General features: G+C 38.1%; 3 protein-coding genes across 9 annotated transcripts; 1 reads left to right on the top strand and 2 right to left on the bottom strand.

Annotated features, from left to right (window-relative positions):
- The first annotated feature begins 7629 nt into the window (after positions 1-7629).
- On the top strand, positions 7630-8814 carry LOC103999151 (auxin-responsive protein IAA9). 3 transcript variants are annotated; one of them, XM_009420813.3, is made up of 4 exons: positions 7630-7928; positions 8015-8214; positions 8305-8392; positions 8466-8814. In XM_009420813.3, exons 1-4 carry the CDS (start codon positions 7714-7716, stop codon positions 8482-8484), a joined length of 522 nt encoding a protein of 173 aa, XP_009419088.2. In that variant the 5' UTR covers positions 7630-7713; the 3' UTR covers positions 8485-8814. The 3 variants fall into 3 exon arrangements, with proteins under 3 accessions (XP_009419088.2, XP_009419087.2, XP_009419089.2); XM_009420812.3 differs by having other exon boundaries at positions 7646-7928; positions 8515-8814; XM_009420814.3 differs by having other exon boundaries at positions 7646-7928; positions 8487-8814.
- An 812-nt stretch (positions 8815-9626) lies between these two features.
- Positions 9627-10747, bottom strand: LOC103999150 (auxin-responsive protein IAA9). 2 transcript variants are annotated; one of them, XM_009420811.3, is made up of 4 exons: positions 10488-10747; positions 10200-10399; positions 10022-10109; positions 9627-9921 (listed from the first exon to the last, which is right to left on the bottom strand). In XM_009420811.3, the coding sequence occupies exons 1-4, from the start codon at positions 10694-10696 to the stop codon at positions 9879-9881; spliced, it is 540 nt and encodes a 179-aa protein (XP_009419086.3). In that variant the 5' UTR covers positions 10697-10747; the 3' UTR covers positions 9627-9878. The 2 variants fall into 2 exon arrangements, with proteins under 2 accessions (XP_009419086.3, XP_009419085.3); XM_009420810.3 differs by having other exon boundaries at positions 9631-9921; positions 10200-10402.
- Positions 10748-13546: 2799 nt separating this feature from the next.
- On the bottom strand, positions 13547-27161 carry LOC103999149 (probable ATP synthase 24 kDa subunit, mitochondrial). 4 transcript variants are annotated; one of them, XM_065084175.1, is made up of 8 exons: positions 26768-26836; positions 26528-26597; positions 25887-26001; positions 22393-22537; positions 18616-18726; positions 15150-15296; positions 14301-14423; positions 13547-13879 (listed from the first exon to the last, which is right to left on the bottom strand). In XM_065084175.1, exons 3-8 carry the CDS (start codon positions 25948-25950, stop codon positions 13816-13818), a joined length of 654 nt encoding a protein of 217 aa, XP_064940247.1. In that variant the 5' UTR covers positions 25951-26001; positions 26528-26597; positions 26768-26836; the 3' UTR covers positions 13547-13815. The 4 variants fall into 4 exon arrangements, with proteins under 4 accessions (XP_064940247.1, XP_064940246.1, XP_064940244.1 ...); XM_065084174.1 differs by having other exon boundaries at positions 26748-26817; XM_065084172.1 differs by lacking the exons at positions 26528-26597; positions 26768-26836 and adding an exon at positions 27063-27161.
- Positions 27162-27624: the final 463 nt, after the last annotated feature.

Raw genomic sequence — 27624 nt, 5'->3', positions numbered from 1 at the left:
AATTCCTACTTTTCCCGATCCGATGGATCGGTTCAGTCCACGTGTAATAATCGGTTTAGTAAGTCTATCCTACGTTAATAAACTTTTTGGCTAGGTGCCAGTAATTTGCATCTTCGTATTGATATCTGCGAGCCTCTAGTGTGACTTACCTAATAAGAAATTTTACCAAAGTATTGTTATAGTTATAGTCATCGTTCACGGGGCTTCGATCGCTGGCTCTCCGTCATCATGTGGTTGTTAAATTATGTAGTTCTATAAAATATGTTATAGAATTAATTGGATTTTGATTATGATTATTGACTATAATAAAAAAAAATCAATTATGATAGATTCCTTATGAGGATGAGATGGGCTCTCATAATTATTTATCTTAAACTCTCTACTTTCGTCTATAAATAGATAGGACCTTTGGAAACTCTATACAAGATGAGACGTATATAATATGACATGATACTATTGAGATATTACGTATATTCTCTCATCTCCCCTTAGTCTCACATTACGTTAGTGATATTATTAATATTATAGATCTATTTTCAATCTCCCTTAGTTCATAATCCATCACTCATAATAGTTTTATAAAAACTAGAAAAAGAAGAGAATATAAGTCTAGTTGCTACAACTTTTTGATTGGCAATGGTGCACCTACAAATCAGGCTTTCTAAATGACATAGAAAAATATGCATTATAAATTTGATCTATTATTATTTAATTTCAACTTTTAGCATTAAAGGTTTTTGCAGTAGCATAATTATGATTTTTATAGTATCAAAACCATATTTTGAAATTAAATAATTTATATCTATTTATTAGCATCATTTGCTTGTGAATATGTTATTTGAGTTTGATTTATGATGTTTAAATAATTTGTCTATGTTATTGATATACTTTTCTATCTAGTCCATTGCCTACTTATGAGCAATGCAAGATTCCTCATGTGTGATCGATGGACTATGATCGACAACTTATTGTCGGTGATAGTATTGTTGAGGGCAATGGCCTCTAATGGTCGTCAGTCCAATTATGGGTAGTGATTGCCTATACACAACGGAAGCATTGTAGGGTACAATAGCTAATGATGATCGCAATAGCCTTATGGTGGTTGACATGCCTTGATCGTAAGCGATTGTAATAGCGTCACTACATACAACAACTATGGTGCTTACAACAACATATTTATTTTCAATCTCTCTTAGTCCTTAATCCATCACTTATAACGGTCTTACGAAGGATTGAAAGAGAGAAAAAGTTAAGTCTAGCTTTTCTTGTGGATCAACATCGCTATAGTATTCAAATTCGATGATGGTATACTTATAGATCAGATAAAGACTTTTTAAATGACATCGAAAGATACATATCATTAATTTGATTTTAGTTTCTTACACTAAAATTTTTCGCATAATAATATCATAATTACGATCTTTATGCTTACACATGTCACTAACTTCTTCGACCTTTCGACACAAGACAAACGCCAGCACCCATACATGGTCTTACAACTTTGTGAAAACTTGTGTTTTTTGGTAAACAGTTGCTTAGTCCCGATCACTAGGATCCCCTTTGTGATGAGACACCCTTTCTCTAGAAGTTACAAGGCTATTTTGTTAAGATCCCTAGAGAGAGTTGTCTTACACCAAAGGTATTCTCTATCTATCCACCTATGTCGATTTTGGATACATATACCCTTTTGTTAAATGTTGTTTGAGCTTTTATTGGGAGTATGACATGGGTTACTTCCATGTCGTGGTGCTTGGTACTTGCGCAATGGCTTGAGACATTTTCTTTATCCCTTCTTACCTTGATAAAGCAAGGTTACATTGCATCCTTGAACTTATAAAGCAAGGTTACATTATATCTTTCGACTAATCTAGCCTCCTCCATCTCTCGTAGGACCGACAAGAGATAGGTAGTATAAGAATATTCGTAGACAAACCTCGAATGATCTATACTAGATATGACCAACTATCCATCCTATCTCTTCTAGGCTCTAGTTCTCTTACCAATTACTAAGAAAAAGTGAGTCAGCTAATTGTTTATTCACGTCTTTAATTACATATATCTAATATAAATGGTTTCTTTTTTTTGGCATCAACAATCCACTTACAAGTATTTTTCTTCATCTTTGCAAATTATGTTTTTTTGTGTTGAGATTATAAATCTCGTAAAATCATGTTATTTTGTATTCGGATTTTAGATCTTGTAAACTTATGAAAAGGTCTGTCATGCCGAACGACACGATGCTATTACAATGTACCAACATATAGGTAACCCAAGTTCTCGATTGGCATGGCTTGGAAGTGTGTATCCATGTCATATAATTCCTACTTAATATATTGCATTTGTCAAAATTGGAAGTGTATCGATTGCTATTGATGAGAAAGTCGATGTGCTCCTCTCGTTGGGCCTTTCAATTGTCACGTCGTTTGAAATGCCTCTTATAGATGAACTTAAAGATCAGCTTTGATTTGTGACTCAACAAGGTTGTGGATTTGAACAAACTATGCGAGGTTTAATGGATCGTTATATTGATAGACAAAAAGCTGAAAGATAAGTCGATTGAAAGATAGCATTTTGGTCGGTACTCGGAAATACTTTGGGAATATGAACATGACATGCATGTGGAATATTGCATTTGATCATATAAATTATCGATCGGGATAGGTTAACTTATATGGAAGAGAATTAATATTCAATAATCAATACGTAATTTACTAAAAATTTATATTACCAAATTTACTATAATCTTAAAATGATATGTTACATCTTATTGAATATAGTAGAAATCTAATTATTCACGATGAGTGCTTCTTCATGTCTGATTTTTAATTGACGGGCTGAGTTTAACCTTTGAATTGTTATTAGAGTGTCAATATAATTGCTAGAAATGATTTTTAATAATGTCTCCTATTATTTGGAAGAATAAGATCTTAATTATTATTAGCATACTATCTTATATTCGCCACAATCGTATGAAATTTCTTTTGGAATCAAAAGACCTTCAGAATTAGGCACACAATATAATTATTCTTTTCCTATTTTAAGCCTTTAAGAATTCTTTCTTTTGCCTGCCATTATTGATAAAAATATAAACGAAGATATTATGACGTGTCATGTAGTCGACAACGTTAGGGCATATGAATTCCTCGTGGTGACACGTGATCGATACTTGACTAACAATTGAGTCGTTACAACAAAATCGATCGAGTTAGTGAGATATTACCATATTTTGGATTCAATATGATTCGATCGTGATTGAGCTTCGGAGAAATACGCAATCATTCTTCGTAATCAACATCGATTATGAGAGTAACAAAATCGAGAGCTCTCTATAAGAAGAAGGATCTTCTTATGTACAATCTCAAATACTTATTTAATATTAACTTAAGCATCAAATAGATACTATCAAAAATGCTCTCGACCTAATTTTATCAAGTTAAGCATCTTCAAAGTCGAACGACAAAAAAAACCTCGATTAGTTTAGTTTCGAGAGAATCAATTTCTAACATAACACCACTAAAACCACCATAAACATCAGTTCATGATGTAAAATGGAAAACAACCCAAAATTGAATCAAATCATAGTAACCATTGACCATTTTGATGAAAAATGGTGCTCATATAGTCTCGAAAATATTCTCAACATTAACATTTGGTTGTTCCGTTGGATTAAAAAATTGAACTCCACGAAGAACCCCACATGAAGCATTTGGTTCATATTTCGGCCACTTAAGCCACATTTGGGACAAGATTTGACCATCCATCACATCATTAGAGGAGCATTTCCTCAATAACATAAGATACATTCATGGTTAACGGTCACCATCTTTCTTCGATACCTTTGTTATATTTATATGATAAGTGATCCCAAATAAAGATGTGTCCAAATTAAACAATAGGGTGGCAAATCACAACCAAATCTCCCACCACTTGCTCAAGCATTTTTAATGGAGGATTGTTTGCGACTCAACCGAAACGAGGGATGTTTCTTCATCGATACACTCCATAATCTTCTATTGGATCCTCATATTAGTTTTCTAGCAGCAATGTTATCATGCGGATTGTACTAAGAAATATCGATGTTGTACCAATCAATATTTATTGGTCTTAATTTTATTGTCAAAGAGAAAATAAATTTTAGATTGTAATATGTATTCTCATAAATGAGAAAAAATATTATTGATGTCTGTCTTGATCGACGTGGTCTAGACCCAAACGGGCAGGATTATCCGATATACCTCTGAGATGGAAACATCGAGCTCTCAAGGTACCACATGTATGTATGAAGATCGAGATCGAAAAATATTTTATGACATGATCCTTCTAACACCCAAGTTAGTAACCTGAGATATATAAAAAAAAAAGATAGGTACATACCCTTCTCGACGTGTTTTTATATCTGATTGTAATAAGATTGTATATTTCGTGGGAGATTTTTCGGGGATACAACCTCTAACCCGCCCCCCCTCTCTTATCTAAGTGAACTTAATTGTAGAGTAAATAATATATTAAAATGACTTAAATAATCCAAAATTTTTAAATAGATCTACCGATAAATTAAGAGTAAAAAATATCTTAGTCTTTGTAGGAGTCATTTAGTCTAATTAAAAAGCTCTTAGTTTTCATTCCGACTGCTCGATTTAATTCAGATTTTATAATCCTCGAAGAACCCTAAATTATTGAAACAATAAGTTAATTATAGTCCAACTATTTGGGGTTAAGTATTGTCAAAATTAAATTTATTCCTTGGATTAAAGATTAAACCCCACATGCGACAACAATCACATCCTTCTTGGATACCTTTCTTTTCTTGATATGATTGATAAGAAATCCCAAATAAAGATTGTGTGGAAATTAAACTATGGGGGTGCAAATCACAACCATATCTTCCACCACTTGTCCAAACCTTTCTTCTTTCTGAGGAATTATTTGTGGCTCGACCAAAACGTGGGATGGTTATTTAATGATACATAACGTGATCTTGGATCATGGTATCCATATTGTCACGCATATTATATTGTATCAAGAAATATCGATATTATCTCAATTAATATATATATATATATATATATATGAATTAGCAATGATAATTTATAATCCTTGTGATTTCCCATGAGATTATTACAACTGTTGGCAGATGGACGTTAAAGCATCACGGAGCATCGTAGAAATCTCTTATGATTTGTATTCATGAAGATTTCTATTTGCAATCCATTTGTATTATTTAAAAATTTTATTTTAAATTTTTTAATATTTCAAAAATATCCGTTTATAAATGAACATAAATATTTTTTTTTCCTCTTTCTTATATTCGAAGCGAAGCGACGAACAATGAGTGACAAGTGATATCCATGATCTTCTTATTAGTGTTTTTCTCTTTGTCTAGCGACGAACAACATCACAAGATAAATTTTGGCATCGAACGATGAAGTGGCATAGAGCAACATGGATGTAATTAAGATTTTGATAAACAATATAAGATATTATTAGAATAAAGATATGATTGATAATTATGATATTATAAATAATACAATTATATTTTATTATTATACAAAGAATTGTCAAGAGATTACCAAAAAATAAGTTTCTTGTACCCACATAATTGACTCTATGAGGAGTCATCGAGGGCTTTCTGCATGTTTTGAGTACCAAAATGCATACATGAAATCGCCATGAAGGCTGTCAAACTTCCAAACCTTGTGCTTACAGCCTGCACGAAGTATGCCGTGTGGTGTGCGTCAAACAATTGTTGCCAACTCGTCACGCACGGCAACCGAGACGTCGACACCAGAGCTGCAGCTGTTACCTGGCATTCATCGTCCACAAGAAGCCCACCGAAAGAGAGAGAGAGAGAGAGAGAGAGAGAGAGAGAGAGTGAGAGGGCGGCCTCTGTCTCTCCAACCGAAGCCATGACTCCCTGGGATTCCCCTCGGGACCCTACGCTGTCTGCTAAACAAACCCACGGCCATGTCGTTTTATCCTCGACCTCACGCGGGCCGTGTCGGAACGCTGTTCCGCCTCCCAAATCCCCATGCACATCCACTGTACTGGGACGCTGTTCTACGACGTCCATGCACGGAGGGAATGGACTCACTCCGGGACTCTCCCCTCCGGCTGACGTCAAAAGGACAGCTGGTACGTATCGCTGCCTGCTGGCTCGGCGGTCTCCGAGGACGGCGCCGGTGTGTGCATGTACGTGGAGGAGACAAGCCGGGCGTCATTCGATACACGTTGTTACGTGCGCGGAGAGCCGGCGGTATAGTTATTGTGGTCGCAAAGGCTGCACATTGGCATATTTTGAGCGAAGAGAATACGTATATCTATCTATCTATCTATCTATCTATATATAAATGAATTCGGAAGGAGAGTGCATCCTGGGATTGTGCAGTGCAGCGTGCAGGCTTTCGGGGTCGGTGGGAACATATTTTAAACTCGATTTAGTAACATTATCGTATTATGTTGATGCTTATATAGCTTTAGCATCTGTAGCTTTGCTCTTAAATAATAACAAAGTTCGATGCTCATTTTTCGAATGTTATCTTGTCGGATTATTCCTTTGTGTCTCGTTCATTTTATGAAGCAAAGATAAAACTATATCGAAGACGATTCTTCTTATGCTTAAATTAGTAAATAGCTCGTAAAACTACGTTTATAGAGTTTAGATAGATATAGTATATCCGATATCTTCGATGTCATGCTAATTATTGAGTTCTTATAGTTCACTATGCTACATGTGTTAGGAATCATGATTCGATTAAATTATCTAATAATATAAGTTGAATTAGTTTTACTAAACTCGAACTCATCTCTAAGCCTTTTTCTTATTATACATCAGTTAGGGTGGTCGGATTTGAGAACCTCAAATGTCTGTCCGGTTGGGTTAGGGTTTACGTTTCCTCAACCTAACCGACCCGTGATTTGAGCGAAGGAAGCATGATCAAGTTGGTAAGCACACCAAAATGATGGCCGAACTTGAACGCAGTATGATAGATTTTGCATCCGAGTCTAAGTAGATATGTTTGGTCAAAAAGCAAACGTAACCTTTGTGATTTCCATCACATGTATTCAGTGACACAACATGGACGACACCGCAATCCAAGACAAAGCACACTTGCCATTCTGAAATCAAGCAGTGTCTGACGGCCATAAAAGCAACATTGTCAATTCCATTGTGGTGTCCATTCCAAGTTTTCCATTGTGATGATACATCTGCTTGCAGTATCTGTTTGATGTGTTGTGCTGATGGGATGCGAAACATACCAACCATTCCAAAGGAGACGGAAGAGAGTGGAAGAGACAGCTTGGCCAGGAAGTCATGGACACACCGGCAACCACCATGGAAAATTAAGCTGGCGGAATTGATTCGTGGGTTGGCCCATCTTGACCCCAGGGAGAAAGAAATGGGCGGAGGAGAAGAGAGAAGCCACCACTTGCTGCCCTCTTCGGCACTCCTCGACCGCTTAAAGAAAGGACAGGGATCAACAATGGAAGGGGACCGTGTCGGGAGAGGGCACAAAAGTTGGCAGCTGCAGGGAGACATGATAACCGCGGCTGGGTCCCCTCCGAACCCAGCACACTGTTCCCCTTCCTCATAAATCTCTCCCTCCTGTAGATCCTGATGCATGTACATATACGAGCTGACCATAGCCCAGCTGGGTCCTTTCCAGTGCTCCATCAGCTCAGCCAAGGCGAAGAAGACACCGAGTTGCGGCGGAGATGGAGTTGGAGCTCGGCCTGGCACTCCCCGGCGGTGACCTGATAGCGGAGCTGGGTCTTGCCAGCGAGAAGAGAACCAGCACGTGCAGGAAGAGAGGCTTCGATGATATGTTCTACGGGGCAACTTCGCCGCCTCTCTTCGTGCACAAGGACGGCGACGATGATGATGGCGATGACGACGACAGCCGCTTCAACCATTTGCAGGAGCTTAACCTGTAAGTTCGTTTAGTTCTTTTGGCCAAGAATCTTCCGTAAAGTTGTTGGCTAATGGTGTCGGAACTGCATGCAAAATATGTTGCAGCGGAAGCAGAGTTCTGGTTGGGTGGCCGCCGGTGAGAGTGTCGCGAAGGAAGGGCGAGGAGGGCGGAAAGAGGCGGGTGAACTGCGTGAAGGTGAACATGGAAGGCGTAGCCATAGGGAGGAAGGTGGATCTCTCCCTCCATGACTCTTATCAGGCCCTCTTCCTCACGCTAAGCCAGATGTTTCCCAAGAAGCAACACGGTATATTCCATATCTAAATCCTCTTGTCATAGAATTCCTTGACATCTACCGCTCAAGAAAGCTAAGACGAGCAAGCTGGCCATGTTGCAGACGGAGAGGAATCTGATGCTGCTTTTTACAAGGTCACTTACGAAGACGAGGATGGGGACTGGATGCTGGTTGGAGATGTGCCATGGGAGTAAGTATCCTGCCCTCTCCATTAATTTCCTCCTTATTGCTGCAAGTTAAGACCCCCAAAAATATGAACCCAGATTGCTTTGTTCTTCATGAAGAGCTTTCATCCTCTGATGCTTGTTACAGAGCTTTCATCCAGTCCGTAAAGCGTCTCAAGATACTCAACTGAGAAGGCAGAGAAGGAAAGGGAAATCACTGTCCCATTTGCCAGTGGCTTAGTAGCATGTAATGTTTCTTTCTGCTTATGTAATGTTTGTTTAAGTTGCTGCAGTATGTAGCAGACCACCATCATGACTCTATAGAATGTGTGTATGTTTGTGTACATGGGGTGATTAATTTCCTGGTCCTGCAATCGAGGTCTTTGGTTGATGTAGTGGATTAGATGACTTTTATTGCAAGATGATATGCCACAATAATTTGGGATGATGTTCACATGTTATTGTCTCTGGAGTGTCTTGGTAGGCCAGAAAAGAAGCAGATCATGTCTGACTTCTCCAACATATTTTTTGTTGTTTATGAAAGGCTTGATTACAGGATTGTTTGTCAACCATCATACAATGAGCATTATCACAGATTGTTCATGTCATACCATCTTTTCCATAAGAATTCTCATGTGATCCCATTTCTTAGCTCAATCAGCTTAATCTCTTGTTTTTATTCTTTATCTTTGGTTCCATGATTTTTTGGGAATTAAATCGTATAAATATGTATTGCAACAAGTAAATTGGAATTTGCAAGTGAGAGTATCCTCCACTGCTCTTCAGCTTCCCACTGTATCTTCAAGAACATCTTCCTATAAATTTTCATGAACTCTTGTCTGCATCAAAGGTTTCAATCTGAACATAAAACTTTGAAATCTTTTCTTGCTTGTTGTGGATTGCAATTCTGATGAACCATGATCACAGCTAAAGCATTTACTTTATCCGTTTTACAAGATTCTGAGGGCTTTGATAACAAAAGCACTCTGAAGACTCGTCTGCTTCTTCATGTCAGCTGTCCAGTTCTTTCTGCACTTGATCAATTGGTAGATCATCTGCTCTGTTTCAGGAAGTGAGGGAGGCTTTGTTTGTGAATCATGCTGTCGCCTCTTCTGCGTTAATGCCTCCTGTTACAGTTTCACAGCAACGTAAGAGAAAACAGAGGAGGAGGAGGAGGAGGAGGTATAATTCAAGGTTCTCTGCTCAATTATTGGCAGGAAAAATCTGTGGTCATGTTCGTTAGATCAAATTCGAGTTCATACTGCAGAGAAATGCTCTCGAAAAGAAGCCCAAGTTTTGGAGCAGCTCATCTTGCAATCAAAATGATCTAATACACGACTGCTTGGATAAGCATAACATCATCCTATTTATACAATATCAACATCAAAGAGTTCATCATAGACGAACAAACGACTGCTTTACTAGGGATTACATCCGCAGAAAACATGCACAAAAGATCAAGCCATGGAGAAACGGCACAAAAGTGGCCTCTCTGCCTTCCTGTGCTCTTGCTCAGTTGAGTATCTTGAGACGCCTCACGGACTGGATGAAAGCTCTGTAACAAGCATCAGTGGAGACCAGATCAGAACTCCTAAAATTGCAACTTAATGGCACACTACTTAGCTTTCTTGTGTTGGTGTTTGAGCACACTTAACTCCCATGGCACATCTCCAACCAGCATCCAGTCTCCATCTTCATCCTCATAGGTAACCTTATAATAAGCAGCATCAGATTCCTCTCCGTCTGCAACATTGCCAGCTCTCTCATCTTAGCTTTCTCGAACAGTAGTTGTCAAGGAATTCCATGACAAAAGGATTTAGATATGGTGTATACCATGTTGTTTCTTGGGAAACATCTGGCCTAGCGTGAGGAAGAGGGCCTGATAGGAGTCATGGAGGCAGAGATCCACCTTCCTCCCTATGGCTACCCCTTCCATGTTCACCTTCACGCAATTCGCCCTCCTCCTGCCGCAGTCATCGCTCTTCCTTCTCCACATTTTCACCGGTGGCCACCCAACCAGAACTCTGCTTCCACTACTGTTGCACACGCATTTCAAACCCATTAGAAGGAACAATTCTGATCGATGAAACTAAAACATCAACACAAGTGCATGGAACTTACAAATTAAGCTCCTGCAAATGCTTAGATTGCCTGCTATCGTCATCGCCATCCTCGTCGTTGTCCTTCTGGATGAACAGAGGCAAAGTAGCCTTGGCTAACATCTCGTCGACGCCTCTCTTCCTGCACAAGCTGGCCCTCTTCTCACCGTGGACACCCAGCTCCGGTGTCCGATCACTGCCAGGGAGTGCAAGGCCGAGCTCCAACTCCATCTCCAACTGAACTCGATCCCCGGTTTGCTGCGGCTTAGCTGAGGGGGGAAATGGAATGCATGCAGCTTGGGATATCCTGAGCTCGTAAATATATATAGATTTATCAGATGCTGCAAGGAGACAAGGGAGGGAGTTATGGGGGAACAGTGTGCTGTGCCTTTGGGGAACCCAGCCGCGGGTGACCTGTCTTCCTGCAGCTGCCACCTTTACTGCTCTTCCCCGACACGGTCCCTCTCCATTGTTGATCTCTGTCCTTTCTTTAAGCGGCCGATGAGTTTTATATAGTGTAAAAGAGGGCAGCAGCGGTGGCTGCTCTCTTCGACGCGGCCATTTCTTTTTCCTTGGCGTCACATGTGCCACCTAAAATTCCATGGTGGTTTCTGCTCTGTCCATGACTTCCAGGCAAAGTTTGTCTCCATTGGAATGGTTGGTTATGTTTCATATCCCATCAGTCGAACACATCAAAACGATACTGTGATACGTACTTTCTTCCCTCTTGACGTCAGTTGGATGGGAGAGACCCGAAGGGAACCCGAACCCGTTCCCGTTCCCGTTCCCGTTCCCGTTCTGCAACAGTGTCCTGTGGCAAGCGGACGTGCATGGGGATCCGTGAGGTGGAACAGCATTGCGACACGGCGGGCATGAAGGCCAAGGAAGAGAGAACACCGCCATGGGCTTGTTTACGCTGCGCTGCGGACACTGAAGGGGGCCGAGGGGAATCCCTGCAGGGAGTGATGGCTTCGGTTGGAGAGACAGTGTCCGGCCTCGCGCTTTCTCTGGGCTTGTTGTGGACGAGTACTGGCAGCAGCAGCAGCAGCTGTGGACAACTCGGTTGTCGCAGTGTGTGAAGAGTTGGAAATCATTGTTTGACGCACCACCACGGACAGGTCGCAGGTGCAGGTCCTAAGCACAAGGCATGGAGATTTGAGATGCATGTGGCTCATGTGACACTTGTCCTTGTGGTGATTTCATGCTTTTATGGTTTTGGGCAGATATAAATAATTGGATAAAATCTGAAAATTAGATTTATATAATTCGTATATGTAAAAATAAAATTTTAAATTATTTAGTGTATAGTAATTGTTAAATATAATATGTAAGGCTCTCTATTCAGTTAAGCTATTTAAAATTGATATCCTCTCATATAAATTTATTTTATAAAAAATCTCTGTCTTTTTAGTTCTACTAAAAAGAATCCCACAAACTCCAAAAATAATTATTAAACCTAAAAAATGGTTCATATTGCATCCTCATTTTGAAGGCTATAAAATAAGTTAATTATTCTGAAGTAAAAAAATGTGAAGTAGAAAATTGGATATTATGATAACTAGTAGAAAAGTAGTATGGAGATCAAATAGGAGATCATGGTATGCAACAATCAATAATCATGCCTCACTCTAGTTGAAGATACGCATGATTTTTCAAACATGTTTAAACAGAAGAGGGAAGATTAGGTTGAGATTCTTCCATTATAGTTTAATTTCAACATATATTTAGTTAGGACCATTTAATATGCAAAGGAAACAGTAATAATAATCATAATCATAATAAAAGAAACATGGTGAGTGTGTTTGATGCACAGATAGTATCCTCATCCCAGAGATGTGCTTCCCGACATTTTTAATTGCCATCCGAAACACATCTGAGGTGATGGACAACATGCTCTAATGATGTGATGGAGGCTCAAATCTTGTCCCAGATGGAGCATAAAATGGCCAACATATGAACCAAATGCTGCATGTGGGAATCTGGCAAGTCTATACATTAATCAGATGTTGGCCACATGGATGCTACATATTCACATGGGACTTGTAGCTCGAATATTCCACCAAAGAAATTAATCATGAGAATGGTTTTAGGTGCATAAAGTGGCACCATTTGCTACCTTCTTCAAGTCCATGTAGACTACCAAAGTAGAACCCATGTTGGGATCTAACTTTTGAGTTGATTTCTGTTTACATTTGGAAGCAATTTTGGTGCTGGAAGATTCATCAGAATTCCTTTATTGCTTAAATTGATACTGATCACACTAACCTTCATAGTTCATGATGGCTGTGTTTTACTGTGAACCATCTTAAACTGAATAGGAACTTCATTCAAGATGGTTCCTACAATAAGTCCACAGTAATCAGTGAGGGTGAACCAAGTTAAATTCAAGGACTAGGAACTGGATCCTACAGTGAGGGTGAAAGGAAGACAAAGTTTGGAGGACCACAGCATTAGGTAGTGAGTGGTTCAAGCATATCAACTCAGTCATGTTACAATACTGAGAGATACATTATACTGGACAAATGATTCAAGCTTATCAAGCTAATTAATTAATTGTCCTATCTAATTGAATTAACACATGCTAACTTATTTAAGAAAAAAAAAGTTTTAATAATATGAATATCAGTGATCACATCACTTTTATTTCTGGGCAAAGCCAACATAGGGTTATTTATGTTTTAAAGCATATGCTAGAGCTTATTAGAAACACAGGTTTAAGAGATAATCACAAGTCAAACAAGTTCATCAGCTTAAAACATCCATCCTAGTTTTCCACACAAACAAACTATAAGGTCAAGAAGCAAAGGGATAAATGTATTCTGAAGAACAACTTTATACTAAAATCACGAGCACACACCTTAAGGCAGTCCGAGGTAGACAGGATGGAGGCACCAAAGGTGGGAATCAGTCATTAGATGTCGAAACAAGAGGATCTTACAAGTGTTTTAAAGCCCTTATTCCAGCTGAACAAGCATGGCATGAATGATCTGTTATTGTATCAGAACTTAAGTCTCACTTTATGGCAACATTGCTCGATCACCTGCCATGGATAAAAGAAAATTGCTTACAGACCCAGAAAAATCAAAAAAATATATTGAGTGATTCGGCCACCACTATGAACCCAAAATTACAAATATGTATCTGAGCTGACCATGGTCCAGCTCAGTAAGGCATTGCTAAGTAGCACATTCAACTGCTTATTATTAGGCAAACAGACAAAGTGCAAGGACGTTCATAACGAGCACTGTATGTAAATTGCTGGTGTAGCAGCTCAAATTCTTTGAAAGCATGGAAAACACAAAGAAAGAGGCCTAGCCTTCCAGTATTGGCAATACAATTTTGGAAAAACCTTAAATGAAATTCCTAATATCCAATGATTTCACGTTAATCATCTTCTCGTCCTTGAATTCCTCCCTGCACATATAAATTATGAGCAGTTAGCAAATAAATTAAAAAAAGATATCCAGCCAAAAGAGATTCGCCTACCAAAAAAAAAAAAGATGATTTCATTGAATGCTGAATACACCATATTTTATTGTAAGAAAAAGTAAAAGGTACTCACTGGACCCTAGCTCTATTGTTCGTCAGATTGACAATTAAAAGCAAACATAACTGGATATGCATAGAAGAGTTGGACTTGTAGTTTAAACTATGAGAATAGCTTCAACTTTCAAGAATAATTTGAGCTGAGGCTTTTGATATACAAATTGAATGATGCATGAATCGCTAAGGAATAACACCTCAAAGCACGTAAGATGAATTACTTTGACACTTCAAATGCTAGTAGCATTTTTTACTTTAACAGTTTAACCTCTAATAAGGAGATGATACAGACCTCTTAAGGTGGGTTTCCATTGCTTCCAAAACATCCTTCTTCAGACCCTGCAAATCCTCTTTAGCAATTTTAAGTTCCAACTCTTCTTCATACTTAGGAAGATCTTCCTTTCGAATGCCCAGCCTAGTATGAAATTTAAACATCATAAAGAAAACGTAGACATCCTAATTTTATCTAGAAAATTAGCAGGGAGATTATGCACTCTAAGAATACACAAGATGGTATTGGTCTCATGCAGAAATAAAATTCATGTTAAATCCATAGAGAAATCCATAATTGTCGAATAGCAAGTAACATCTATGCTAATTTAACTGATGCATAAAGCCAAAATCCTCAGACTTTATTTGGATAATGACTTACAAAAGAAGATGGATAGAAGAGAAGCCAACTTTCTCTCACTCTGCTTAGATGGGAGAAGAGACGAAACGAAATACAATCTTCTCTCTCTTTGGTCTTGGTAAATAATGACGAGAAGCTCGAATAAGTAGATAAAAAATTTATCTATAGTTGTTTCATGTTCTTCTTTCTAAATATTTTATTTGTCCTGCAAGGGGAATAAGGAAAAAAAAAAATTTTAAAGACTGGATCTATCCACTTCAATCCAAATGTTTCCATGATTATAGAGAAACTAAAAGAGCGCTGGGAGAAAAAATGGATTCTTCTGGATTTTCTCCACGTCTCTCTTCTTGAATAAATGCGGGCACATCAGTTAAATTTTTAACTACTATGAACAACTTTGAGAGGCTAGCATAGACAAGCAACAGTTCATTAGATAAGAGACAAACCACCCATGCAGAAATAAAATGGCATCGACTGATACAGTACAGGGATTGAAATCTCTCAACCTACTTCTGGTTAATCTTGTCAAACTCGGCTAACAGAAGAGCCATGTTCTTCTTGTCTGACCTCAGCCGTGGCTTTTTTATCTCTTTCTCGACCTTCTCCAAAGCTTCCATCATCATTGTCTCAGCACCAAGATCATCTGTAAGGCCACTCCTGGAGTAAATTGTACAATCCTCATCAATAAAATAGTCAGATGTAATTCAGAAACATTAAGTGATAATTATACAAATGTAAGTTCTCCAAGCAAGAAACAGAGAGACAATTAGATTGGATAATCAAAGAATAATCAACAATGAACCATATTCTATATGACAAATATTAGTTAGGATGTAACATGTTTTCTTTAGGTGATCCTGAAAGAGAAAGTCAGCTAATGAATACAACTAAAACCCAAGCCTACGTAAGTCCAGTAACTGAGCATAAAGTAGAGCAATTAACTTTCAGCCTGACCTAAAGCTACAAAGTTCTGTAGTAACAGATCACAACAAAATGAAAATGATGTTCCAACATATTATCAACATATTTCATTTTTCTTTTATATTATAAAGTTCTTAATTTTCATATTTTGATCACTCTAACTTTAAGGCTTGAGGAAAAGCTTCCAAAGGTACTCCAGATGCCAAGAGGAATTTGAACTAACATTCCGAACTTGATGACCTTTTCCATCCAGGATTCCCAGTTCCCTCCATGCAACACGTGTTTCATGCCTTCTTCATGGCATATAGGTAGTAAGTTTGCCAAGGCAATGCAAGCAGCATGAACCAACTAATCATGTAGGCAACTAAGCAGGTGCCTAGAGAACAAAACAATAAGCACTATCATTTCCTAATGCACTAATATGATTCATGAACAAAAAATAAAAATATCATTTACAATATGTTGAAATGCATTATAAATATGATGCATGAACAAAAAGTAGAGAGATCATTTACACTGTTTGATATCATTGAATCCATTGCTCAGGCACAAGAGTAAAGCAACCAAATCTCTAGCAGATCAAGAATGAAGTAGTAGACAAGCAAGAAGTGTTAAAGTTTCTTCCATCCCTTTTGGGAAACAAATGAACAAAGGAGATGAGAGAAAAAGGAATGATTCCCTTGGTCAACCAGCATTCAAGCGTCTGGACAATTCTCTAGCAATTTTCATTTTGGACTTTCATTTTTGTATGTGAATCTTGGGTATTTGATTATCTTTAAAATTTGATGTCTTACATCAACAAATCATCTCCCTAAACATACAAGGAGACTGTATTTTTTGTTGCAGAAAAATAAAAGTTGAATCATTAAACTGCAAGAACATCATTTTCTTCTCATACAAGGAGACTGTTTTTTTTGTTGCAACTCTAGTATTTTTCTCAAAGTAACTAAAATCCATCACCTCATTGATACCTGGCCCATACTAGAATGCAGTATCCTAACAAAACACAAAGTAAACATACTTCATGCCATGATTCAACCATCTTCTGACTAACTTACTGATTGTTTAGGCTACTACTTATTTTGACAGACCTAATATGTGTTACTTTGATCTTGATGATTTACTTGCCTGACATCAATGAAGTTCTTGATAGGGCATGCCTAGCCTTCTTGACTCTGCTTCCTACTAATTGTAATTTATGTTTTACACCTACGTGATGCTTCCCTAACTTCCAGGAAGCATATTAAAGAAAAAAATAAATATTATTGATGGAACAAAAACTCAATGATGCCCAGGTAATGCCCCAAAAAGGCCTGGAAGGTTTTATTTATCGTCTACTATCGCCCAATTGCTAGTCACAATAGATTGATATGAAAACAGTTACACTTACCATACTACTGTTATTGCTCTCTACTTCCCTTAGGCTAACACAAATATAGGGCCCACTTAAATATTTGATAATCCTCTGAGGTGGAGCAAATAGAGAAATCAGAATTCATTTCTTCAATGTTGGTCAAGAACTAGTAATTTCTGTTCTGAATGCCAGCCACGGTTAACATTGTTGAAGTGGGATGCAGTGATTTAAAAAGCGCTAGGCGCCAAAAGGCGGCAAGGTCCAGAAACGCCCGAGGCGCTAGGCGCTCGCCCGAGCGAAGCAAGGCGCTAAAATATAAAAATATATAATATAATTAATAAATATAATTATTTAACATTTTAAATAAAAATATGCTATTAAATTAAGAAAATCTAAGATACAAAATCACAATGTCACATTAACAAAAAGTTTTAAAATTCAAAATAATAAAATTTTACATCAAAATAAAAATTAACAACATTAAAATTAAAATAATATATTATTAATCTATTAATAGTATTGAAAATTAATCATTTCAAAATTCAAATAAACTTAATATTAAGAGTATACTGTATACTATACTGAGCCTGACGGAGAAACGAGGAAGCAGCGACGAGCGACGGCAGCGGTAGCGGGAAAGGGAAAGGGAGCGGGAGGCACGAGCAGCGGGAGGGCTCGTGGGAGTCGCGAGCAGGGGGAAGGCTCGCGGGAGGCGCGAGCAACTGGAGGGCTCGCGGGAGGCGCGATCAACGGCAGCGGGAGCAGGAGCGACGAGCAGCAAGATCGGGAGCGGCAGCGGGTTAAGGTTGGGTAAGGGTTTATCGGTTTAGTTGGTTCGATTGAACCAACTAACAACCGAACCAGGACCGAACCAGACCTAAAATCCTGGTTCGGTCTCACTTGGTTTACCCAGGCGCTCGCCCGAAGCGCCCAGCGCCTGGGCTCGGGCGAGCGCCTAGGCGGCGCCTGTTTGAAGCGCGCCGCCTGGGACATTAGCGAGGCGCTCGGGCCTCGCCTCGCCTCGCTCGAGCGCCTAGGCGAGCGCCCGAGCGCCTCTTTCAATCACTGGTGGGATGCTAAACTCTTCCCCCCAAACAGGTCCAAGCCAGGGCCAAAACCCCTTCTCCAATTGCTAACATATGGCTCCAAAATATGATTAGCACCAACAGTTGCCCATATTACCATCACTTTCATTACAAGAAATGCCTATCTAGCTGTCAACACTAACAATGCCTCATTCTTGCACAAAACAGTCTTTTTCGGTTACATGCAACAACTATGGCACACAATCAAGATAGCAGTTATAATGCATCTTCAAGTTCAGTCATTTATAAGAACTTAATGTGTTATTATATAGTATCAATATTTCATTGCATTTAGATTTGCATGTTAAGCTTAATTAATCAACATCACAATCAATTCATTAAAGAAAAAAAAAAACTAATTGCAATAAGCAAAACTTGGAAAATATAAGTTTCTCTCTAGTCATTTAAAAAATTGTTACCATCCTTAAAAAAGTAAGCATAATGTTTGTTTCACCACATCACCCTAGATATATGGTTGTACATCATTTCAGATCAAAAGTGCAAGAACTACAGAGTATTATTATAAAAAAATAAACAAAGAAGAAAGATTACTTCTAGTATTCAAGTTACCAAATATAGTACAAAAAAATATAATAAAGCCATAAGTTGTATATACTTGATCCGTATCTCTTGTAACATCAACAAGTATGTCCTAGCATCAGGAATGCCTTGTGTTTGTTGTTCAATTGTGTATTTAATCCGCTGAGATTCTGAGAATAGATCCGCCCTGCAAATGACAAATTTTATGAGATATGAACCAAAAGTCATCCATCAATAGATATATGGTGCAGATATAAAATGATAATATACAAAAATCTTGATTAGAGGGACCTGCAACAGCATCACATAAGTGGAAGATTGGTTGAGCCACATGCTGTAGATTGCATGTTTTAAAATGTCATACAAAATGTTGTAGATTGCAGTTTGAACAAAATATTTCAGATTGCATATCAATATTGAATTGTCAAAAATAAGGACACATAGCATGCTTTGATTTCAAAGACAAGTTCAATTTTTTTATTTTGAAATTTTTTTGTTCCAAATCAAACTAGTCAATCTCAAAGCTGGCATCTTCTTATCAACTTCATCTCCTTCCTAATTCATTCGCTATTCATTCTGTCTTTCAGTCTTGTGTACTTTTGTTTGCTAGAATTTCTCTTGTTTCATATTCCTCTATTTTTAACACCAAAGAAACTTGCATTTTGATACTTTCATTTATAGTTTGCTGCAGTAAATCTCTTTGAACTCAATTGATAATATTATCATAATCTAAAGTTCTTAACTGCCCCTCTAAATTTCTTATTAGGATGAAAAATAAAATATAAAAATATGATATTTTATTGAATATGGTGCAACACATTTGATGCTTACTCATGTTCACGGCCCCTTAAGAGAATATGGATGCATTCCTCATCATTGAGAACTTAAAAAAAAATCCAAAATGAAAGTAAAATACGCTGGCAACTCAAGTAATTAATATGAGAGAAAAAAAAAAGAAACATTCCCAGCAAGACTAATCAAATCAACGAAGTGTTCAGCTAATAGCAAGAAAAAATATTTCTATCGTCAGTTAAAGAAGTATGCAACAAAAAAATTAAAATCAAAATTATTGGGAGTGTACAGATCCAAATTAATTAGATTCTATAAATCCAAAAGTATATTCATGTTGTATAAGTGGTTGTTAGATCTAGGCTGTACTTGCTAGATTAAATTAGTTAGATGTTATACATCCAAAAAGACAGCCATGTGCATTTTATGAAGAGGTGATTAGGTTCAAGACACAATTTCAATGTGATCCGACATGTTAGAATTTTATTAAATAGAGATTTCTTATATTGTCAATATAATGCTCAAGTATAACACATTATAAACAGGAGCTCAATCTTGAATCTTGTAGTATAAAATAGTTAATTTTTGGAATAATGAAAATATTGTTTTGTAAAGGTCGTGTAGTCTAGCTTGTCGCTCATCTTGATTACTTTGTCCTGCCTCTTAAGTTCCATCTTTCTTACCAAAGTCTTCTACCTCTTCCATCAATCTGGAAGGTCATCATTATGTTCACTCATCTTCTAAAGAGATTTTTCCTACCATGATCATCTATCTAATTTGTCCTCTTCACTCTCTTTACAATAATCATCAAACTCATGCTTACATTAGTTGGTATCAGAGACATGCATGCATGAGTTGGATATCAGAGCTACCATGCTTACATCAAATATTTATCACAAATTTATTTCTTTTTATTATTCTGCAAAGAATTGCTTGTAATGATGTATTTGAAGTCATTACAGGCCATGGTTCTTGCCCGACACTATAAAAAGACAAATTGATATCGTAAACTGAAAGCACATAATATTAACAAATAAAATTGAATACATCATTTGTTGTACACTTGTACGACCTGTAATAAATTTTCTTCCTTTCCAAATAATTGTACCACCATTAAAATGTATGTTTCGAACATCACTTAGTATGGAGATAACGTAGTTCAATATAAAAAAAATTCAATGTCTCACACTGCAAATTACTAGACAATTATCATGGAGAATGTGTCGAGCCTAAAAACTAGAAAGAACTTCAAACATCTTACTAGATTAAATTTATAATTTCTTAAAACTTAGTTTCAAAACAAGTCCCATGAAACATAAAATGGCCATCAAGAAACAAAATCACAATAGCAACCAGTTTCATTTAAAAAATCCCAAAAAATTTGAAACCTAATAATTTTTATTTCTAGGGCTAAATATTTGCTAGTCATAGGTGCCCAGCAAGCCAATCACGTGAGTGATGGCACGTGTGACTTGATACAGAATCTTTTTGCTTATTATATTTTGACGTATATCACTTTATAACTATTGCATAAATGCATATATATATTGTGATGTCCTTGGATTTGTGCAATGGGAATCAGATCGTGATGAGATCACGATAATGAGATCGATTCACCTTTAAACACATATCCTAAATAATCCCGGTCATAGGTTACTCGAGAAGGACATCGTGATAACCGGATAGACTGGTGTGCTGTATACCCGTCCATATGGTGGATGCAGCTGGTCTCATAATTGCTCGTGTAGGGACACTAGGGATACAGTACAGGTGCTCATTGGAGAATGAGTTCACTGATTGATCCGCTTACGGAATGCTGGATGGTTGATGATGCCTTATTGTCAGACAGCGATTCCGTAGTCCTAGTGGTGTATCTGGTCCTTAGACTTGAGACACCAAGGATGTCCTGCATGAGTGCTCCACTCTTTGATACGAGACTTATCGGTTTGGCTGTCCCAGATCTAGTACAGCTGGTCATTGGGAGTGGTAGTCGACCTTACGAGGGCTATTGAGTGTCGATAGAGGATCATCTACTCTCGGCGTCATGAGAGGAATATCCCATGTGTTTTTGCTCAGACAAATCCCTGGCCAGGGTCATTCGGGTTGAGAGAGAAAAAGTTCTCCGGGAGAATCCGATTAGAGCAAGACTCGAGTAGAAACCGTATGGGTCTGACAACACCATGCTCGATATACGATCTCTGGGATATTAGATGGATGAGGGACTATAGGTACATGGTAACTGAGGACAGACAGGTCCAATGGATTGGATTCCCCTGTATCGTCTGGGGACTACGGCGTAGTGGCCTAGTACGTCCGTAGTCGATGAGTCGAGTGAATTATTACAGAGATAATAATTCACTAAGTTAGAAGGAGTTCTGATAGGTATGACTCACGGCCAGCTCGATATTGGGCCTAGAGGGTCACACACATATGGTAGGCATTGCTATGAGTAGAGGTTCGGATATGAGATATCCGACGGAGCCCTTGTCTTATTGGATGCAGATCCAATACCCACTAGGGAATGACCCATTAGGGTTTGACACGGGATCTCTATAAATAGGAGGGATTCACAGCCTCATAGGCTAGAGTCTTTGCTTGCCTTTCCTATTCTCCTCTCCCTCTCCACCTCAGAGGCCTGGAGTTTTGAGGAGGGTCGTCGCAACCCTGCTGTGTGGATCACCGCTAGAGAGGAGGACGCTTGACCTCCTTCACCCTCTCCTAAGGATCTGCAAGGAAACAGGGATATACGATCTCCCTAGGTAACACAATCTCTATACGCAATTTTGTGTTTTGCGGATTTTTACGCACCAATCTTCGTACGACGACGAACATCTTTTTGGGAATCGGAGATTTTTGTTTTCTTGTTCTTCCGCTGCGCATATGATGTCGCCCCCCATGATTTCCCAACAATATTAAGCTATTCCCAGACTTCTGCATTAAAGAAAGCACGAAAGCATGAAAACTTAAAAGTCAATAGAAAAAATTAATACAAGAAGAGGAACATAAAATTCCATCTTCTTCACAGTTCACATTACAGTTTCACAAAAGAAAATTAAAACCTTACTTTTCTCTTATTGTCTTGATAACTTTTGCATACTCTGAAACAGCTGCAGGATCATCAGGATCAATAGTGATCTTTTCCTTCCGAAGTACACCAAAAGCAATATCAAATTTGTTCTTGACCTCATAAAAGATGCTCTTCAACATTTCTTCCAGCAAGAAGTATTTCATACCATGAGCAATAAACTATAAAAGTGTAAAGTAGCTAGAAACAAGTTGAGAACACTCACTACCAATTTTGTAGCAACATTTATTTGCTTTGGCACATTTTTCATATAAACAGATACACATATGTGCATTTATATATACAAATACATGTAGGGTTTATATAATGATGTATGTGCATATACCCAGCATGAGTCACCAAAATCAAAATAAAAACTAGTGCCGAATTATCACGGACTTAGCTGGTTTTGCATAAGTCGTGCGGCACCCTTGCGTGTCCGTCCGCAAAGGTCAGCCTCCCCGAAGTCTCCCATGGTCCCTTAGGACCCACAAAAGAGAGAACATGATAGAGAAAACACCTCACTCGGGATCCATAAGCAAACATCTCCGAAAACACTTCATAGACAATGCAAATTACAAACAAACTTTACAAACTCTGAACAGTTGCACAACAAAGGGTAAAATGGTCAATTACAGACCGAAAATCTCTCACACGTGTCCACATGACATAATCTTTATTTACAAGCCTAAAGCGACCACCAACCTAACTATAATGGGACTATTAAGCCTTCGGCCATCCCTCTACATGCTATGCAGAGCATGAATATACCAAAAAACACGGACATACATAAGCATTACATCAAACATCTTGTTTAAAAGTTTGTCCGTGACATTCTCCCCCACTTATTCCTTCGACGTCTTCGTCGAAACCTTTGCCAACACTGCAACTCCTTGCCTTTGCTGAGTCTTCAATCTTCTGCTTTAGCTGCAATGCGCCTCTTGGCTCTCAGCTGCTCTTCGTTGCTGTTTTTGAGTAGTCGAACCTTTGATCCGTCATGCTGTTTCAACTCGCCAACGACTCTAACTCTAGTGTGGGGTTGGCTGAGTTGTGTTGATCCCTGTTACTTCCTGCGGATCCTCCAGATGAAGGAAAAGACCATCCTTACTGCGCCAGTCTCTCAAATGCCTCATGCTGCTTGAACTGGGTGGATGCTTGTTGGAGCTTTAACGAGCATCGTCTCGTAAACTTATGAAGTTTTGGGTCCTTCCTCCACAACATTTGCTCATTGATTCTTCTTTCGCTTAGTTGTCACATCCAAGTAGGTTCGCATCACTTCCGCTTTCAATTGGCATTTCGTTGGGAAATGAAGCGGACAATCTACTCTCAGCAACACTGATCACCGTTGGTGAGGATTTGACAACTATTGTCTTCCATTATCTTCGAAGGGTCTTTGAACATATACATAGCTCCTCTGCTGGATAGATAAGAGAATTGGGGTACTCGGTTTCGCCCATTCTCTTAAGAGTTGAGAAGGCAAAGGTAAGGTTACTTGACTTCGCCCACCTCCTCGAGGTTGTACTTCATGCATCGAGCTGGTTACTGGCCTTCGCCTGCTCTTTGCTTACACTTCTGAAGCACTTGAAGTGTTTGCACTCCTTGCGTTGAGTTAGTTACTGTGATTCACCTTCTCAATGCCATCGAACTTCTGGAATGCAGGAAGTTTTCACCTCAACTTGGAGTAATTCTCTAATAGATTTGGTCGCCTCTAGGATTGTACCGTCTTCTCCATCAACCCTACCGCCTACTCCCCTGAGTAGCGAAGGTACAGCACCGCGTACTGCCTGCTTCGTTCCTTGGTCGTGCACTCTTGCATGACCCGAAGTCCTTTACTTTCGGCTATCTTGATGAGAAACTCATTGACACCGGTCTTACGAAGTTCGATGGCCTCTGCCCTTCAGCCTTGTCTCGGTACTTGGAGTTTGCCTCTGCCTGTTTCACCTCCTCGGCCCCTTTCACGACAAAGACATGGTCGTACATAAGCATTACATCAAACATCTTATTTAGAAGTTTGTCCGTGACAGAAAGGTACCTTAAGACAACAATTGTTGTCTCATCTCTATTCATCCTACCATCAACCCATTACAACATAATAGTTAGCTTTTATTTGTTATCTATTTTTTTCTTTTCTATAAATATTCTACTCAAGGTTCGCTGTACCATACTGTACCGACGTTTCGACCCGGACTCAGTATGGTACGGTACCGGTGTACCGGGCAGTACATCAGGGCGTATCGCTCGGTACGCCCTGGTGTACCGAATATTTTTTTATTTTTTTTGCACTATAGCGGTACCGGGCGGTCCGCGTACTGATAACCTATCGGACCGGTATGCACCGCCCGGTACGGGCGGTACGCTTCGGTATGACAGACCTTGATTCTACTACAATCCTAACCAACTCTCTTTGCAATTTACCAAAGGGTAAAAGATTTCACAACCAGTACACTACTACTTGTCCCTCTAATCCAATTATTCACACACAAGTCTTGTTCAGTCGAGTCACTAAATGTTGTTTCATGATCATCATGGATAGTTAAAAACATGGGGATAGACACCCTTGAGACCACATAAAACTTCATCTTTGATTAGAACAAACCCAATTTACCCTCATCTTTGCAAATTTTTCTTTTTCTTGATAAGATTGTCATTACTAAAATATAATTTGGGTTATACTAAACATGTAAGATTACTTGAACAAATCAAATTTTAAAAAGGATGGCAAACAAAAAAGTCAATAGATGAACATTTTGCTTGCTACAACATATCTTAACAAGCACTTGACCTTTTGGGGTCAACATATCTATCAAGTGAGGAAAGTCAATAAAAGCTGGTGAATATGAATGGTTAACTAAAAAGTCATCAGGAATCCAAAAAAGAAAGTAATTGAAATACTGAGGTTAAGAAGACAAAAAGTCCAAAATATGATTTTTTTTTTTTTTTTTGCCTTTCCAAGAACTGATGATAGAAGTCCAACAATTTTAAAAACCCAATGAGAAACCAGGATTCTGGTAATGGATTTGATAGATTTAGAAATCTAAAGATTTGATAGATAAATCCTCAGAGGAGAAGAACATAATCATCAAATGATTTTGATTATGAAAATTCCTTTCCTTGTCATGTTTATTGATAAGTAACATGAATTCTTTAACAAGTTAGTAATATTATCATCCTCGCCTTAAAATAAACATTAGTTACACAAACTATGTCATAAGAACTATATTTTATTTGTGAATAACATTGAGCCTTGACTGATTCACAAAGGCAAGATCTGTAATATATGTATTTTTGCAAAAGCCAGTCCCATAAAGTTTGGTAAGCATGGTGATAGTCTATCAATCAAAAACTGAGAGCTCAATATCATAGCAAGTAAAATCGCTATAAGACTGCAATAATGTGGAACTTAGTAACCAAAAAATAACCAAAGTTACAAGATTGATAATGGTAATCCTGAAATGAATGATAAACCAAGAAATATGACAAGATTAGTATGCTACCATCTCCTTTGAGGGGTGGTAAACCAGAAGGTGCAGCTTCTTTCGCGTAGGATCGAACTGGCATTGCATGATCATGTTGCACAACTATCTGACCAATGATCTGACGAGCATATAACTGCAAGATCAAACACACACATACTTACTACTATCGACAAAGACCCAGGAACCTAATATACTGTTATGCTACATAAAAATTCGAGAAACTAACACTAGACTAGAGTGGATTACTTGTAGGATGGGAGAAGTTGGATTCTCACCATGTGGATGGATGAACCCAAAAAAACTGCCAGATATTAGGCAATTAATTTGACAAGCTATTTATCAACTCATAAGTCACGTGGTGCAAAAAGCAAAAAACAGCAGCATAAACACGGTCCTTGACCATAAATAAAGTACATGTTATAACAGTTAACAGGTCTTGTTTTACTTGCTGGTGAGGCTCACACATAATATGCAAAATTTCTATGGAAAGACATGAGCCATATCCGGGAGAAAGATGCTCCATGCCATAATCTTTTTTCAGGAAAAATGCCATAATTATAATACAAAATAAGCACCACATTCATATTAGTATCACTCTTAAGATGAAGAGAAAAATCAAAACCATTTTGAACATTACTACAAGTTCATCCAAGACTAACATTTCAGACTTTGTATTGCACATAATCAGTTTCTCTGACAGCATCATTCACTATGGATCCAGACGTCAATCTGCAATTCAAATGATACAAAATCATAATTCCATCACCAATTTCCGCAACATCTGCCTCATTTCGACGAGTACAGAGAACATTATTACTACATGCAGATCTACAATCTCCGAAAATCGAATTCAGAAACAACAGAGGAAAATCGCAAAACCGATCCATCGGCTCCCTAACTGCTGCCGACAGAAGTCCGAAAACGAAGCGGCAACAACGGAAGGAGTAAACCACGGCATAGGATCAGGGTTCCACGATGCTAGAGGATCAAACCTGAAACATAAAACCTAGAAAGAAAAAGAAATTTGGTCAAAGAACGAATCAGAAACGACGCCATCTACTAAATTCATCGGAGAGACGAATATATCGCCGAGAGTTAGGGAAGATCTGTTCGTCACATCGCATCCGAACACCATTTCGAATAGCAGAAATCAGTTATCAGTCAATATCGAGAAGAGGCGAAGGGTGAATTCACCTGTCTGGATCGGGAGAGGAGTCGAGAAGCCAACGCCATGGAGGCCGCCGCTTGGAGCCTTCCTCGCTTTCCGATGCTGCGTGTTCACCTTCCGCTGCGCAAAAATGCAACGTTTCAGCGTCTCAGAATCAACGTGTCGATATTTATCACCGTCGGATGCTGCGAGAAGATTAATTATAATTAATATGATTCGATTATAATCCGCTTTATAATTGTTAAAATTATTTTTTAAAATGAGGAAGACAAAATTCAAAATTTCATCGCATGTTATTATTTTATATAAGTAAAATGGAAGATTTCGTTATCGTACAGCCACGACAATGTACTTACGAATTATCCAAAAATATAAATCCACAAATTATTAAATCTAATTAATAATATGAGTCATAATAATTATACATCATTAATGTCATGCTTTCTATCATAATATTATTAGTATTTCTTAATATAATCTAAAATGAGGTTGTAATCCTATCATCATATTCAATCATAATATATATATATATACATAAGTATGATTATAATAATAATAATATATTTATTATAAATACATAAATATGAA

This window comes from Musa acuminata, chromosome BXJ1-9 (genome assembly GCF_036884655.1).
Source record: "Musa acuminata AAA Group cultivar baxijiao chromosome BXJ1-9, Cavendish_Baxijiao_AAA, whole genome shotgun sequence".
Taxonomy (NCBI): Eukaryota; Viridiplantae; Streptophyta; class Magnoliopsida; order Zingiberales; family Musaceae; genus Musa; species Musa acuminata.
Note: the sequence above shows the minus strand (reverse complement) of the source record. Positions and strands in the feature narration are given on the sequence as shown.